A 12,710-nucleotide genomic window follows, 5' to 3' on the forward strand; every position below is an offset into this window, starting at 1 on the left:
GAGAAATGGCCTCCACCGCCCTCTGAGGCAGAGAATTCCACAGACTCACAACTCTCTGTGACAATAAGTGTTTCCTCCTCTCCGTTCGAAATGACTTACCCCTTATTCTTAAACTGTGGCCCCTGGTTCTGGACCCCCCCCAAACATCGGGGACATGTTTCCTGCCTCTAGCATGTCCAAACCCTTAATAATCTTATATGTTTCAATAAGATATTCTCTTATCCTTCTAAACTCCAGAGCATACAAGCCCAGCCACTCCATTCTCTCAGCAAATGACAGTCCTGCCATCCCGGGAATTAACCTTGCACTCCCTCAATAGCAAGAATGTCCTTCCTCAAATTAGGGGACCAAAACTGCACACAATCCTCCAGGTGTGGTCTCACTAGGGCCCTATACAACTGCAGAAGGACCTCTTTGCTCCAATACTCAACTCCTCTTGTTATAAAGGCCAACATGCCATTCGCTTTCTTCACTGCCTGCTGTACCTGCATGCTTACTTTCAGTGACTGATGAACAAGGACCCCCAGATCCCGTGTACTTCCACTTTTCCCAACTTGACACCATTTAGATAATCTGTCTCCCTGTTTTTGCTACCAAAGTGGACAACCTCACATTTATGCACATTAAACTGCATCTGCCATGTATCTGCCCACTCACCCAACCTGTCCAAGTCACCCTGCATTCTCATAGCATCCTCCTCACAGGTCACACTGCCACCCAGCTTTGTGTCATCTGCAAATTTGCTAATGTTACTTTGAATCCCTTCATCTAAATCATTAATGTATATTGTAAATAGCTGGCCCCTCATATATATAGGTTTTGATAATGATCTAGGGAAATATCTTCATCAATACCAGGAGAAAAATACAGTAACATGCCTGGTAATCCGCCTAGCAAAGATCCGATAACGGTTGTTGTGCTTGGTGTCCATTGTCGCAACGACCGTTATCGGGGTCGATACCTCCGTAAGTTAAACCACGGAGGCTCCAAACCTCGACTGCTTTTCACAAACCCCAACGAGGTATCCTATGGTAGCAGTGATTTTTGGGCAAATTAATTATTTTTTCGTATATTCAAATTTAATATATCAAAAACATCGTGGTGTCAAAAACACAACAACTGTTTATGATATATTTTCTGTCTTTTTAAAGTCAATTAAAAAAACTAATTGGGCATAATTGGTCATCAAAACTAAGAAACTGAGCCAATCTTCAATTAGGCAACACACTGTGGTTTTGTTTTTCTCTAATAATGGGACACAAAACCTTTGAGGGTCCACCGCAATGTACGTTTGTGTGTATGATCGTGTAACGTGCGTTGCGGTGCCCACTTAGATGGATGCAGTACATGATCGGGTGAATGAAGCGGAAACGGTGTTTGCAATTTTATTGTTCCATGTGGTATTCATAAACATAGAAAGGAATAAGAAATACATGCACTTACTGTGCCAACCAGGTCACTGATGGACACCACGCGACAATCAATTTGTGTTTTCTGATGCCATTTTCGGTAACTTGCTATCAATATGCTATCTTTTATATTTTTCATTGATACTATGTTAGTCATGAACCCAATAAAGAGCTTGTCAACTTTTTTTGAAGGGATTTGAAATTTGACCCCCTTTGTCACATTATTGTGTGCCAGTATTGTAAAAATACACATATACTTCTCTATAGGATCACTCCACAGCCTCCTGCGCTCCAAGGAATAATGTCCGAGCCTAGCCAGCCTCTCCCTGTAGCTAGTCCTGGCAATATCCTCATAAATCCTCTCTCACATTTCCAGCCTCATGACATATTGAATGGTTAGTACCTCTCCAGGAATTATCTGAATTGTCTGGAATGAGTCAACACGTAGCTAGTACTGTATTTCCTAAATCTTAACATTGTTTATAAACAGATGATGCCAATTAAAGGGATCTCTTAAATAATGGGTATAACTTAACTCGCGAAATCCCATGAAATTAGGTGAGGCACTGGTTTTACTCATTGTTCAATGGCACTCTCTGTTGCCGACATTGGCATAACGGTAGATCTGATGTTAAACAAACAGCCAATTCCAAGGGTTAGGTTAAAATCTCCCTTAAGATTTCATGGTGTTAGTTTGGTACAAGCTCACTTTTTGTCTCTTCAATACTGACCAACCTTTTACATTAGAAGAAAATTATTTTGAGGATGGATCTGCTGAAAAAAGAAACGTATTTAGGCTAGGTGATTCCGATTCTGAATTTAATTTCGTTGTACCACTTGTTTTGAAATTCTGGCAGAAATCATGACTGGTGAATAAAATTAAAATTGAAAAGGACTTTGGTGTAACACAGATGAAACACTAAAGCGATGCTGGTGGTTTTATGGTAGTATGAAGTAATTTGGATGGCCAAAGATATCCAAAGTGAATTTATTTTAAATTGTCATTCATATGCCTGCCATTTTTTCCACTGAGAATGATAATAATTAAACTGCTAACTTCATGGTTTGCCACTGCTATTAAATATGAACCAGTAGGAGATGTATCAGCACAATTCAGGCACTCTCTTTAATTGCAATCGGTTACATTTGTAGAATATCTCGCAATCCATTATATATCAATGCAGCTTAAATCATTCATTTAAATACAATTAAAATTTTGAAAATAGATATTTCAAGATTTTGTTATTATGTATTAAAATGTTTTTATATTCTCTCTGAAGGAAAAACATGAAGTAAATTTGCTATTTTACTATGATGACAAGAATCAGTGGCCTTCAGTGTACAAGAATAGCTCAAAGGTAGATCTGGCAACAAGTGTAGTTTAAATAAATGCCGTATATTCATAAAAGCTTAAATATTTTACTGTTGGTGAGGTAGCCGTTTCTAATGGAAGCAAGCACTGTGCGCAGTGTGCGCATTGTTGTATATTTATTCAAAACACATTTACCACCACTAGGTGTAAAATGTTGCACTCTGTTTCAACAATGTTTGGAATTCTAGCATGAGTTTACAAAGTCTTGAAGAAGCTTCCATGTTTTTGTCCGGAATTCTAGCATGTGTGCAAAGCCTTTAAGCGTGTTTTTGTCCAGAGAATGGAAGGATTGCAGAAGATGTTGACTTTTAGAACTATTTTTTTCTCACCCCACACAAAGCTTGTTGATTGCCCAGATTGTAGCTGCCTGCGCATTGTCATCGTGTGAATAGAAGGACAAACATTTAGCAGCAGGAGTTTGACACATGGGCCCTTGAGCCTGCTCTGCAAATAAAACCAACACAAATCTGGTTTTGATTGTAGCTACACTTTTCCTCATGTTCCCTGTAACCCTTGGCTCTCCAATCAACCAAAAATTGATTTCAACCTTGAATGAAACCAAAGTCTCCAAGACTCTGGGATTGAGAATTCCAAAGATTCCAAACTCCAGTTGAATCCCAAAGAAATTCCACTTCATCTCTGAATCGGGTGTCAAGAGTTATGGAGAGAAGGCAGGAGCATGGGGTTAGGAGGGAGAGATAAGTCAGCCATGATTGAATGGCAGAGTAGACTTGATGGGCTGAATGGCCTAATTCTACTCCTATCACTTATGACCTTGACCTAAATAGATCACTCCTTCTCCTGAAACTGTGTCTCCTTGTTCTGAATTCCCCCGCGAGAGGAAACATCTTCTCACAGTCTCCCTTGTCAAACCTCTCATTAATGTTAAATGTTTTAATAAGATTTTCATTCTTCCAAACTCAAGTGAGGATTTTCCTCAGAAGTCAACTTCTTTATCTCAGGAATCAACCAAGTAAACTCTCTTTGAACTGCCTCCAAAGCAAGTAGGTATACTGTGCATTCAGAAAGTATTCAGACCCCTCCACTATTTCCACATTTTGTCATGTTACGGCGTTATTCTAAAATGGATTACATTCTTTTTTTTTATCATCAATCTACACATAATACCCCATAATAAAAAAGCATAAACAGGTGTTTAGAAATGTTTGCAAAGTAATTAAAAATAAATAACTGAAATATCACATTTACATGAGTATTCAGACCCTTTACTCAGTACTTTGTTGAGGCACCTTTGGCAGCGATTACAGCCTCAAGTCTTCTTGGGTTTGACGCTACAAGCTTGGCCCACCTTTATTTGGGTAATTTCTCCCATTCTTCTCTGCAGATCCTCTCAAGCTCTGTCAGGTTGGATGGGGAGTGTCGATGCACAGCTATTTTCAGGTCCCTCCAGAGATATTCGATCGGGTTCAAGTCCGGGCTCTGGCTGGGCCCACGCAAGGACATTCACAGACTTGTCACAAAGCCACTCCTGCGTTGTCTTACAAACTACATGCTGAATGATAACTTTCTAAATTTTATTTTTTAAATATATAAGAATTTTTTTTCCAGTCCTCTTCAACTACTTATGCCTCTTAGGCTAGTTTAACTTTTTTGGTGCTGATTCAAGGTCATTGACCTGAATATTTGGTTTTGTCTTTCTCTGTACAGATGCTGTCTCAAAATCTCCACATCCAAACACAAAAACAGTTTCTTCCCACGAGCGGTAGCTCTACTTAACAGCCACACTACACCACTACATTCTGGTCAGACACTTAGGAACTCTCCACGTGCACTTTAGATATCTACAAGTGCAATATATTGCAAAGCTGCCCCTTTTTACACTTGCACTTTATTTTTACATTTTTTTAATTATAATTTTGTTTTTAATTGTCACCTGTATGTTGTGTTTTTACCATGTGCGAGCAAAGCACCAATCAAATTCCTTGTATGTGTACCTACTTGGCCAATAAATTGATTCTGATCTGATATTGATTTTCAGCATTTAATTTTGATGTTAACTTTGGCTTGATTCTGCATATTCATACTGACTCAAATCTAAACATGTTTAATTAGAACTGCTGGAGTAAAGAAGCCGTGGCTGCAAATGGAAACAATCAGCTGTTCAACCTCACGGATGGCTTTGCGTTGTCTGGTTGTCAGGTATGTACTCAGTATTAATCTGTATTTATACTCTTTATGGTGGGAATGTTAAAATGAGAGGAAGCAAACATTTCTTCTTTGGGAAAAGGTGGGGGTGATGGGTAACAAATGTAGACGAGAATCCAGAAGAATAAAATAAGAGCTGTTCAAGATTGATCACAATCACAGTTACATTCTGTGGACTCTGAAATAGTGGGGAGAAGAAATATGCAAATAAATTAGAGGAAAGTAAAATATATGCAATAATAATTCATGGGTGATCTCAACCAGCTAGTAATTAACTGACCCAAAGTGACAGATTAAGAGAAGAAGGGACTGGAGATTTATCATTGTTTGCAATGAAGCTAAACAAAGGAGCACTTACAGTCGCAAGGAACTGCAGATGCTGGAATCCTGAGTAAAACACAAAGTGCTGGAGTAGCTCAGCAGGTCAAGAAGCATCGCTGGAGGACATGGATAGGTGGCATTTCAGGTCAGGATCCTTTTCACACTACACTAATGTGGATAAATTGGAGTTGATCAGAAATTCAAGTAGGGAATATTTAGGCAAAAGTGTGTACAATGATAAATATTTTAAGTTAGTGTGTTGCTGGACTGGAGGGCCTGAGCTATCAGGAGAGGTTCAGCAGGCTCGGAATTTATTCATTAACGTGCAGGAGGATGAGCGGTGATCTTATAGAGGCGTACAAAATCATGAGAATAGATCAGGTTGACGCACAGAGTCTCTTGCTCGGAGTAGGGGAATCAAGAACCAAGGACATATGGTTAATGTGAGGGGGGGGGAGATTTAATAGGAACCTGAAGGGTAACTTTTCCACACAAAGGGTTGTGTGTGTATGGAACGTGCTTGTATGGAAGAGGAGATAGTTGAGGCAGGCACTATGGCAATGTTTAAGAAGCATTTAGATAAGTACATAGATAGGACAGGTTTAGAGGAATATGGGCCAAACGCAGGCAGGTGGAACTAGTGTAGATGGGTTATGTTGATTGGTGTGGGCTGAAGGGCCTGTTTCCATGTTTTATGACTCTATGACTCTTTTAGTAATGGAGAAGAGTATAGACTTGACAAGTGATGTTAACCTGCAAATGAAACCTTTTAAAACAATACTTAGGCCAGAGTACACATATTGTGCCCCAAAAAACTACTCAAAAACATCATGGATAAATAAAGACCTGAAAACAAGACTGTGGAGGGTGGAGTACAGTGAGAACTGCAGAGAGCATGACAAGGACGGAAATTGAATGAAATCACACAGGAGCATCAATAAAATATTCTACATGCATTTCAATAATAACAAGAGAACAATGGTTTGGGAATAATTCCATTAAGAAATGCTCAGGATGAAGTCAGAGGCTGTAAAAGCAGAATGGCAGAAATATTAAATAACCATTTGAGCTTTAGTATTTGCTGGAGACAGATCAGATGGATGTAAGATAATGAGATTTGTCAATTGAGAATGCAGTTATTTTCTAGTTGATAAAGGGAATGGTATGTAATTAGATTGGAGTATCAAAGCCCATTTTCTACTTGGCTCAGCCACTATCCCTCTTGTTTTTGACTTGAGCGTTGATTAACGGCTGTGTCTGGGAACTAAGCACTTGAACTAGTTGATAATCCCACCAACGGTGTACTGAAGGTGTACGTTTTGTTAGAAGTCGCTTTATTCCAGATAAAGTGTTGAATTTGGGTTGTGGTTCATAAGACATAAGAGCAGAATTAAACCATCGGCCCATCGAGTCTGCTCCGCCATTCAATCATGGCTGATCTATTTTTCCCTCTCCACACCATTCTCCTGCATTCTCCCCGTAACCTTTGACACTCTTGCTAATCAAGAACCTATCAATCTCTGCTTTAAATATACCCAATGACTTGTCCTCCACTGCCGACTGTGGCTATGAATTCCGTAGATTCACCACCCTCTGGCTAAAGAAATTTCTCCTCATCTCCAATCTAGAGATACATCCTTTTATTCTGAGGCTGTGCCCTCTCGTCCTAGACTTTCCCACCACCTGAAATATCTGCTGGTTGCCTGTTGCTATGATGAAGATGTTGTGAAAGATGCTTACAGGTGACCACAAGGAAAACCGACCACGATAACTTAGCAATTCCCATGACGCTAACTTCCCTTTTCTGACATTAGATATTATCAAGGGCTAATTCAGAGGTATTTCAGCCCAGGTACTCGATCCTAAAGAATCCAGTCAGTTGGCAAATTCAGAAGAAAACATTGAAAATTACAAATGCCATTTAAAATATTTTAGAAACTCCGAAATTGAGATTGGAACTAACATGTAGATTTAGTGTTCGAGATAAAAGAATTGTAAACTTTTCTAAAATATATTTAGAAATATATAATATTTTGAAATATTTACCTGGAAGTACAGTTCATAATGAGCGCCTGTAAGGATGCGACAGGTAAGCCCGCACCCTGCTCAGCAACATCAACCTTTTCTTCCGTTTGACGCCACTGCCATTTGTGCATGTGTGTAGTACACAATTACTGCCAAAGGTGTATTAAAGGTCTCAGTAACATCACTGATGACTCTTATCATTTATTCCCATGCAGGTGGTGGATGTGAATGGAATAAATTACACAGATTGTCAAAAAAAACTCAACTTCCATTCAGCGAGGGAGAGATGGTGGTTCCTTGCAGCCAGTAATTGTAGGGTACGAAGTTCATTTTCTTCACTGATTACCAAACATAAATCATGCTTTTCCACTGAAGAAATATTGTTTATGTTTATTATTGTCACGTGTATCGAGATACAGTGGAAAACCTTGTTTCCCAATCCATCCAGGCAAATATACGATATGTAAATACATGCGTACATCAGGTAGTGCAAAAAAGAAATAGGCCAGAATGTAGTATATAGTCTTGCATCCTCAGAGAAAGTGCAAATAAAAAAGTGCAAAGTCTTCAACGAGGTAGGTTGGGAGATCAGGAATTCATCTTGTCATGTGAGAAAACCATTCAGGTGTCTGATAACAATGGGAAAGAAGCTGTTCTTGAATTTGATAGTACTTGCTTTCAAGCTTTTGGGTTTTCTGCCCGATGGGAGAGTGGAGAAAAGAGTATGACCAGAGTGAGGATGGTTCCTTGATTATGTTGGCTGCTTTGCAGAGGCAGTGGGAATTGTAGACAGAGTCAGTGAAGGGTAGACTGGTCTGCGTGATGGACTGGGCAGTGTTCACAATTTTCTGCAATTTCCTGCTATTTAAGGCAGAGCAGTTTCTGTAGCAAGTTGTGACGCATCTGAACAGGATTCTTTCTATGGTGTAAAAGCTGGTAAGAGTAATAATTGCACACGCAAATGGCCCATATCCCTATTAAACCTTAGACAGGGCACCTTGGTTGGCATGGACGAGTTGTGTTGAAGGGCCAGTTTCCGTGCTGTGTGACTGAATCATTGGGAACATGCCATATTTCAGCCTTCATGCCCATCTCAGCCTTCTGAGAAAGTAGAGGCATTGGTGGATTTTTTTGAACCAGGACAATTTGCCAATGTTTACACCCAGGAACTCATCACTCATCACTTCATCGTCTTGAGTACAGAAGTTGGGAGGTCATGTTACAGTTATATAAGATGTTAGTGCAGCCACATTTAGAGTATTGCGTTCAGTTTTGGTCATCGTGTTATGGAACAGATGTTATCAACCTTGAATAGGTTCAGAGAAGATTTACCACGATGTTGCCAGGACTCGATGGACTGAGCTATTGGGAGAGGTTGAGCAGGCTATGGCTTTATTTCTTGGAGCACAGGAGGATGATGGGTGGTCTTATCGAGGTGTACAAATTCATGAGGGGAATAGATACGGTGAACGCACAGAGTATTTTGCTCAGAGTAGTGGAATCAAGAACCACAGGACACAGGTTTAAGGTGAGGGGGGAAAGATTTAATGGGAACCTGAGGGGTAACATTTTTTACACAAAGGGTGGTGGGTGTATAGAACAAGCTGCCGGAGGAGGTAGTTGAGGCAGGTACTATTGCAACATTTAAGAAACATTTAGGCAGGCACATGGATAGGATAGTCCCAAAATCAGGCAGGTAGGACTGGTGTAGATGCGGCATGTTGGTCGGGGTGGGGAAGTTGGGCTGAAGGGCCTGTTTCCACTGCATTACTCGATGACTCTATGAGCTTGAAGTACTCGACATTTCCACCTCAGCATTATTGATACAGACACGGTTGAATACTTCACCCTGTTTCCCGAAGTCGATGACCAGCTCCTTTGTTTTGCTAACATTGAACGTGAGGTTGCTTCCTGACACCATGCCACCGAGCTCTCTATCTCCGTCCTGAACTCTGTCTCGTCATTGTTTGAGATCTGGTGCACCACTGTGGCATCATCTGCAAACATGTAGATGTAGTTGGTTGGAGTAGGATTTGGCCACAGAATCATAAGTGGACCGGCTGTTTAGTAAGGGGCCGACAATGCAGCCTTGCAGGGCAGCAGTGCTGAGGAATATCGCGGGGAAGTGTCATTGCCTATTCCTGCTGATTGTGGGCTGCAGGTCAGGAAGTCAACAAATCGATTTGCAGAGGGATGTGCTGCGTCTTAAATCCCAGAGTATGGAGATGAGTTTGGTTTGTATCATCTATTTAAAATACTATATTTCCAGTGCACCATTTATTCATGACTATTGATCTTTCATAAAGTCGTAAAGAAGACGGCATGGTGGCGCAGTGTTCGAGTTGCTGCCTTAAACGACAGAGACCCGGGTACGATCCTGACTATGGGTGCTTTCTTTACGGAGTTTGCATGTTCTCCCTGTGACCGTGTTGGTATTCTCCAGGTACTCCAGTTCTCTCCCACACTCCAAGGACGTACAGGTTTGTAGGCTAATTGGCTTGGTAAAATTGTAAATTGTCCCTAGTCTGTGTAGGATAGTGTTATTGTGCGGGGATCGCTGCTCGGTGCCGAGTCGGGGTGGGCAGAAGGGCCTGTTTTCATGCTGTATCTCTTAGCAATTTTTTTTTTAATTGTCCTCTTCAAGAAACCATAATTGAAGGGAAAGATGTAGAGATAGTGGAGCTAATTACATTGTTCTAATCACTGATGTTAAATAAACCTGGAATTTTGTGGGAAGGTAATGATTAGAAGCGAGGCACTTGCTCCTTCTACAGGCGAGAGTTGGTGGCGATGCTTATGCACATTCCAGCAGATGTCACTGGAGTAAGTTGATTACGTTGCCGTGTGCCTGTGAAGATAGCAGCTTCTCTTCATGAAGCAGCTGGATATATGGTGGAGAATTAAAGGACCCAAAAGACTATTTTTAAATACAATGACACCTGTCATTGTTTCATTGTTCTGCTTTGTGCTTTGCATTCATGTGTAAAAAGGAGTGCTTTTATTTAGTAGGTTTGCATCAGTAAATCAGTAAATCCAAGAATGTCGGTGGTGCGATGCTGTGAGAAATAAGGGGGGGCACTGACCTGCATTGTCAAAAAATACAAGTTATATGAAATCATGGAAACACACAAGAGTGTAGGTGCTGTAACATTGAACAAAAAGGAAGCGTTGGAGGAAGCATTAGAAGACTGAGCAACATTAAAAAACAGCCTGGTCTTACAACAACATGGCAAGAAAGCAGCTAGACGAACTACACAAATTATAAAGCCATAAAGAACTGCAGATGCTGGAATTTTGAGCAAAGAACAAGGTGCTGGAGGAACTCAACAGGTCAGACATCATCTATGGAGGGAATCTGTGAAGGGTTCTGGCCCAAAACGCCGCCTGTCCATTCCCTCCGCAAATGCTGCCTAATCCACTGAGTTCCTCGAAAGCCTATAGACCCAAGAATCTGCAGGTGCTGCTTTGCGAAAAAAGACACAAAGTGCTGGAGTAACTCAGCGGGCCAGGCAGCATTTCTATAGAACATGGATAGGCGATGTTTTGGTTCGAGATCCTTCTTCAGTATGAAGATCCCAAACATCGCCTATTCAGTGCCTTTTGTTTCCTCCTGCATTTTGAGTTGTGCTTATACATAATAAACTTTCCATGGAAACAGATAATTCAAGAGCAGTAAGGAAGAAGATAACTGTTCAAAGTGACACATGGCAAACTTTCAGACACTATAAGCCCTTCACAAAGGGAGATCAGTTTCCTGGATGTTTTGCTAGCTGCACAGTATGGTCTTCTGCACTTCCACTGAATGCGTCATAATCTAATGTATGCTCAGTTTTTTGCAGTATTACCCTAGTTGGTTTACCTAAACTGTTTCACATTACAATGCAAATATATTATAGGTAATTTAGATCAGAGATACAGTGTGGGCCTACCGAGCCCACGCCTACCATCGATCACCCGTACACTAATTCTAGGTTATCCCCATTTTGCATTCTTCAGACTAATGGAAATTTACAGGTCAATTAATCTCCAAACCTGCATGTCTTTGGAATGTGGGAGGAATCCAAAGCACCCAGAGAAAACTCACGCGGTCACAGGGAGGACGTACAAACTCCACACAGACAGCACCAGAGGTCAGGATCGAACCTGGGTGCAGCTCTACTGCTGCACCACTGCCGCCCTTTGATGGAAGAAAATCTGCTTCAACAAGTAGCAGATTCAGTATGGGGTTCAAATGAAGATGGCGACATTGCCTTATTTGGAAGAAGGTTACTTCCAGGAGAGGGATATATTGGGGAGAGTCTTGCTGGTTGGGCCAGGTAGTTGGGACATGAGGCACCAATAATCAGCTGTTGAAACTTGGTAAATCTCAGACTTCACCCACGTGTTATCAAATGTGTAAACTGAAGATTTACAGTCTCAGACGATGCCACAGCTGTCTAGTCTGGAATTTCACAGTATAGTGCTGTGGAATTGCCTCCTACAGCTGAGATCCATTTGATTTAGTCTAGGCCGGGGGCATTGGGGGAAGAGATGTCTTTAGTATTTTGCTTTAGTTTAATATTTTTTGTTATTTGTAAGTGTTTCAGTTAATTGGATTTGAATATTTCATTAAAAAAAAATTTTTTAACATTAAAAATATCAAAATAATAATCACTAAATGTTCTCATGGTTTTGACAGATGAAAGTCTGTGCATCTCCACCTTTCCCCAGTCGGAAACACTGCGAAGGGTGTTCATGAGCTTGGGTTTCTTTGTCATCTGGTACCTTTGTCCCACAATGTTGCCGCAAGAAAATAATTTAAAAAGTGGAACAGCCCTACTTGCGTTCCCTCCCCTCTACTTTCAGTCTGAAGAAGGATCTCGACCCGAAACGTCGCCCATTTTCTTTCTCCAGAGTTGCTGCCTGATCCACTGAGTTGTAGTATTTGGGCACTTTGTGCTTCTGCCCATCTTGAGCATTGGTTTTCATTTTTTTTAGCATTGCATGACATAATTATAGGATGAATGATTTGCTTGTTTGCACTGAACAGGAACATAGTGTCAGAGAGTCTTACAGCGTGGAAACAGGGCCATCGGCCCAATTTGCCCATACCGGCCAACATGTCCGATCTACACTAGTCCCACCTGCCTGCGTTTGGCCCATATCCCTCCAAACCTGTCCTATCCATGTACCTGTTTAAATGTTTCTTAAACGATAGTACCTGCCTCAACCATCTCCTCTGGCAGCTCATTTCATACACCCACCACCCATTGTGTAAAAAAGTTACCCCTCAGATTCCTATCAAAACTTTCCCCCCTCACCTTAAACCTATGTCCTCTGGTATGGAACGGACAAAAGAACAGGCCATTCTGCCCCTCAGGATGTTCTGCCATTCAATAATCTTATGGCTTTTCAGTCTCATCCTGAAAACTCTCCCT

The 12,710-nt window shown here is 41.0% G+C and overlaps 1 protein-coding gene across 2 annotated transcripts in view; it reads left to right on the forward strand.

Moving 5' to 3' along the window:
- tmem145 (transmembrane protein 145) overlaps positions 1-12,710 on the forward strand; it is a 47,982-nt gene that overhangs the window by 18,156 nt on the left and 17,116 nt on the right. For both annotated transcript variants that reach the window (XM_033031874.1, XM_033031875.1), the window contains exons 3-4: positions 4,855-4,941; positions 7,509-7,610. In XM_033031874.1, the coding sequence (XP_032887765.1) occupies positions 4,855-4,941; positions 7,509-7,610 (189 nt within the window). The remainder of the gene's footprint in view (positions 1-4,854; positions 4,942-7,508; positions 7,611-12,710) is intronic.

This window comes from Amblyraja radiata, chromosome 13 (genome assembly GCF_010909765.2).
Source record: "Amblyraja radiata isolate CabotCenter1 chromosome 13, sAmbRad1.1.pri, whole genome shotgun sequence".
NCBI lineage: Eukaryota > Metazoa > Chordata > Chondrichthyes > Rajiformes > Rajidae > Amblyraja > Amblyraja radiata.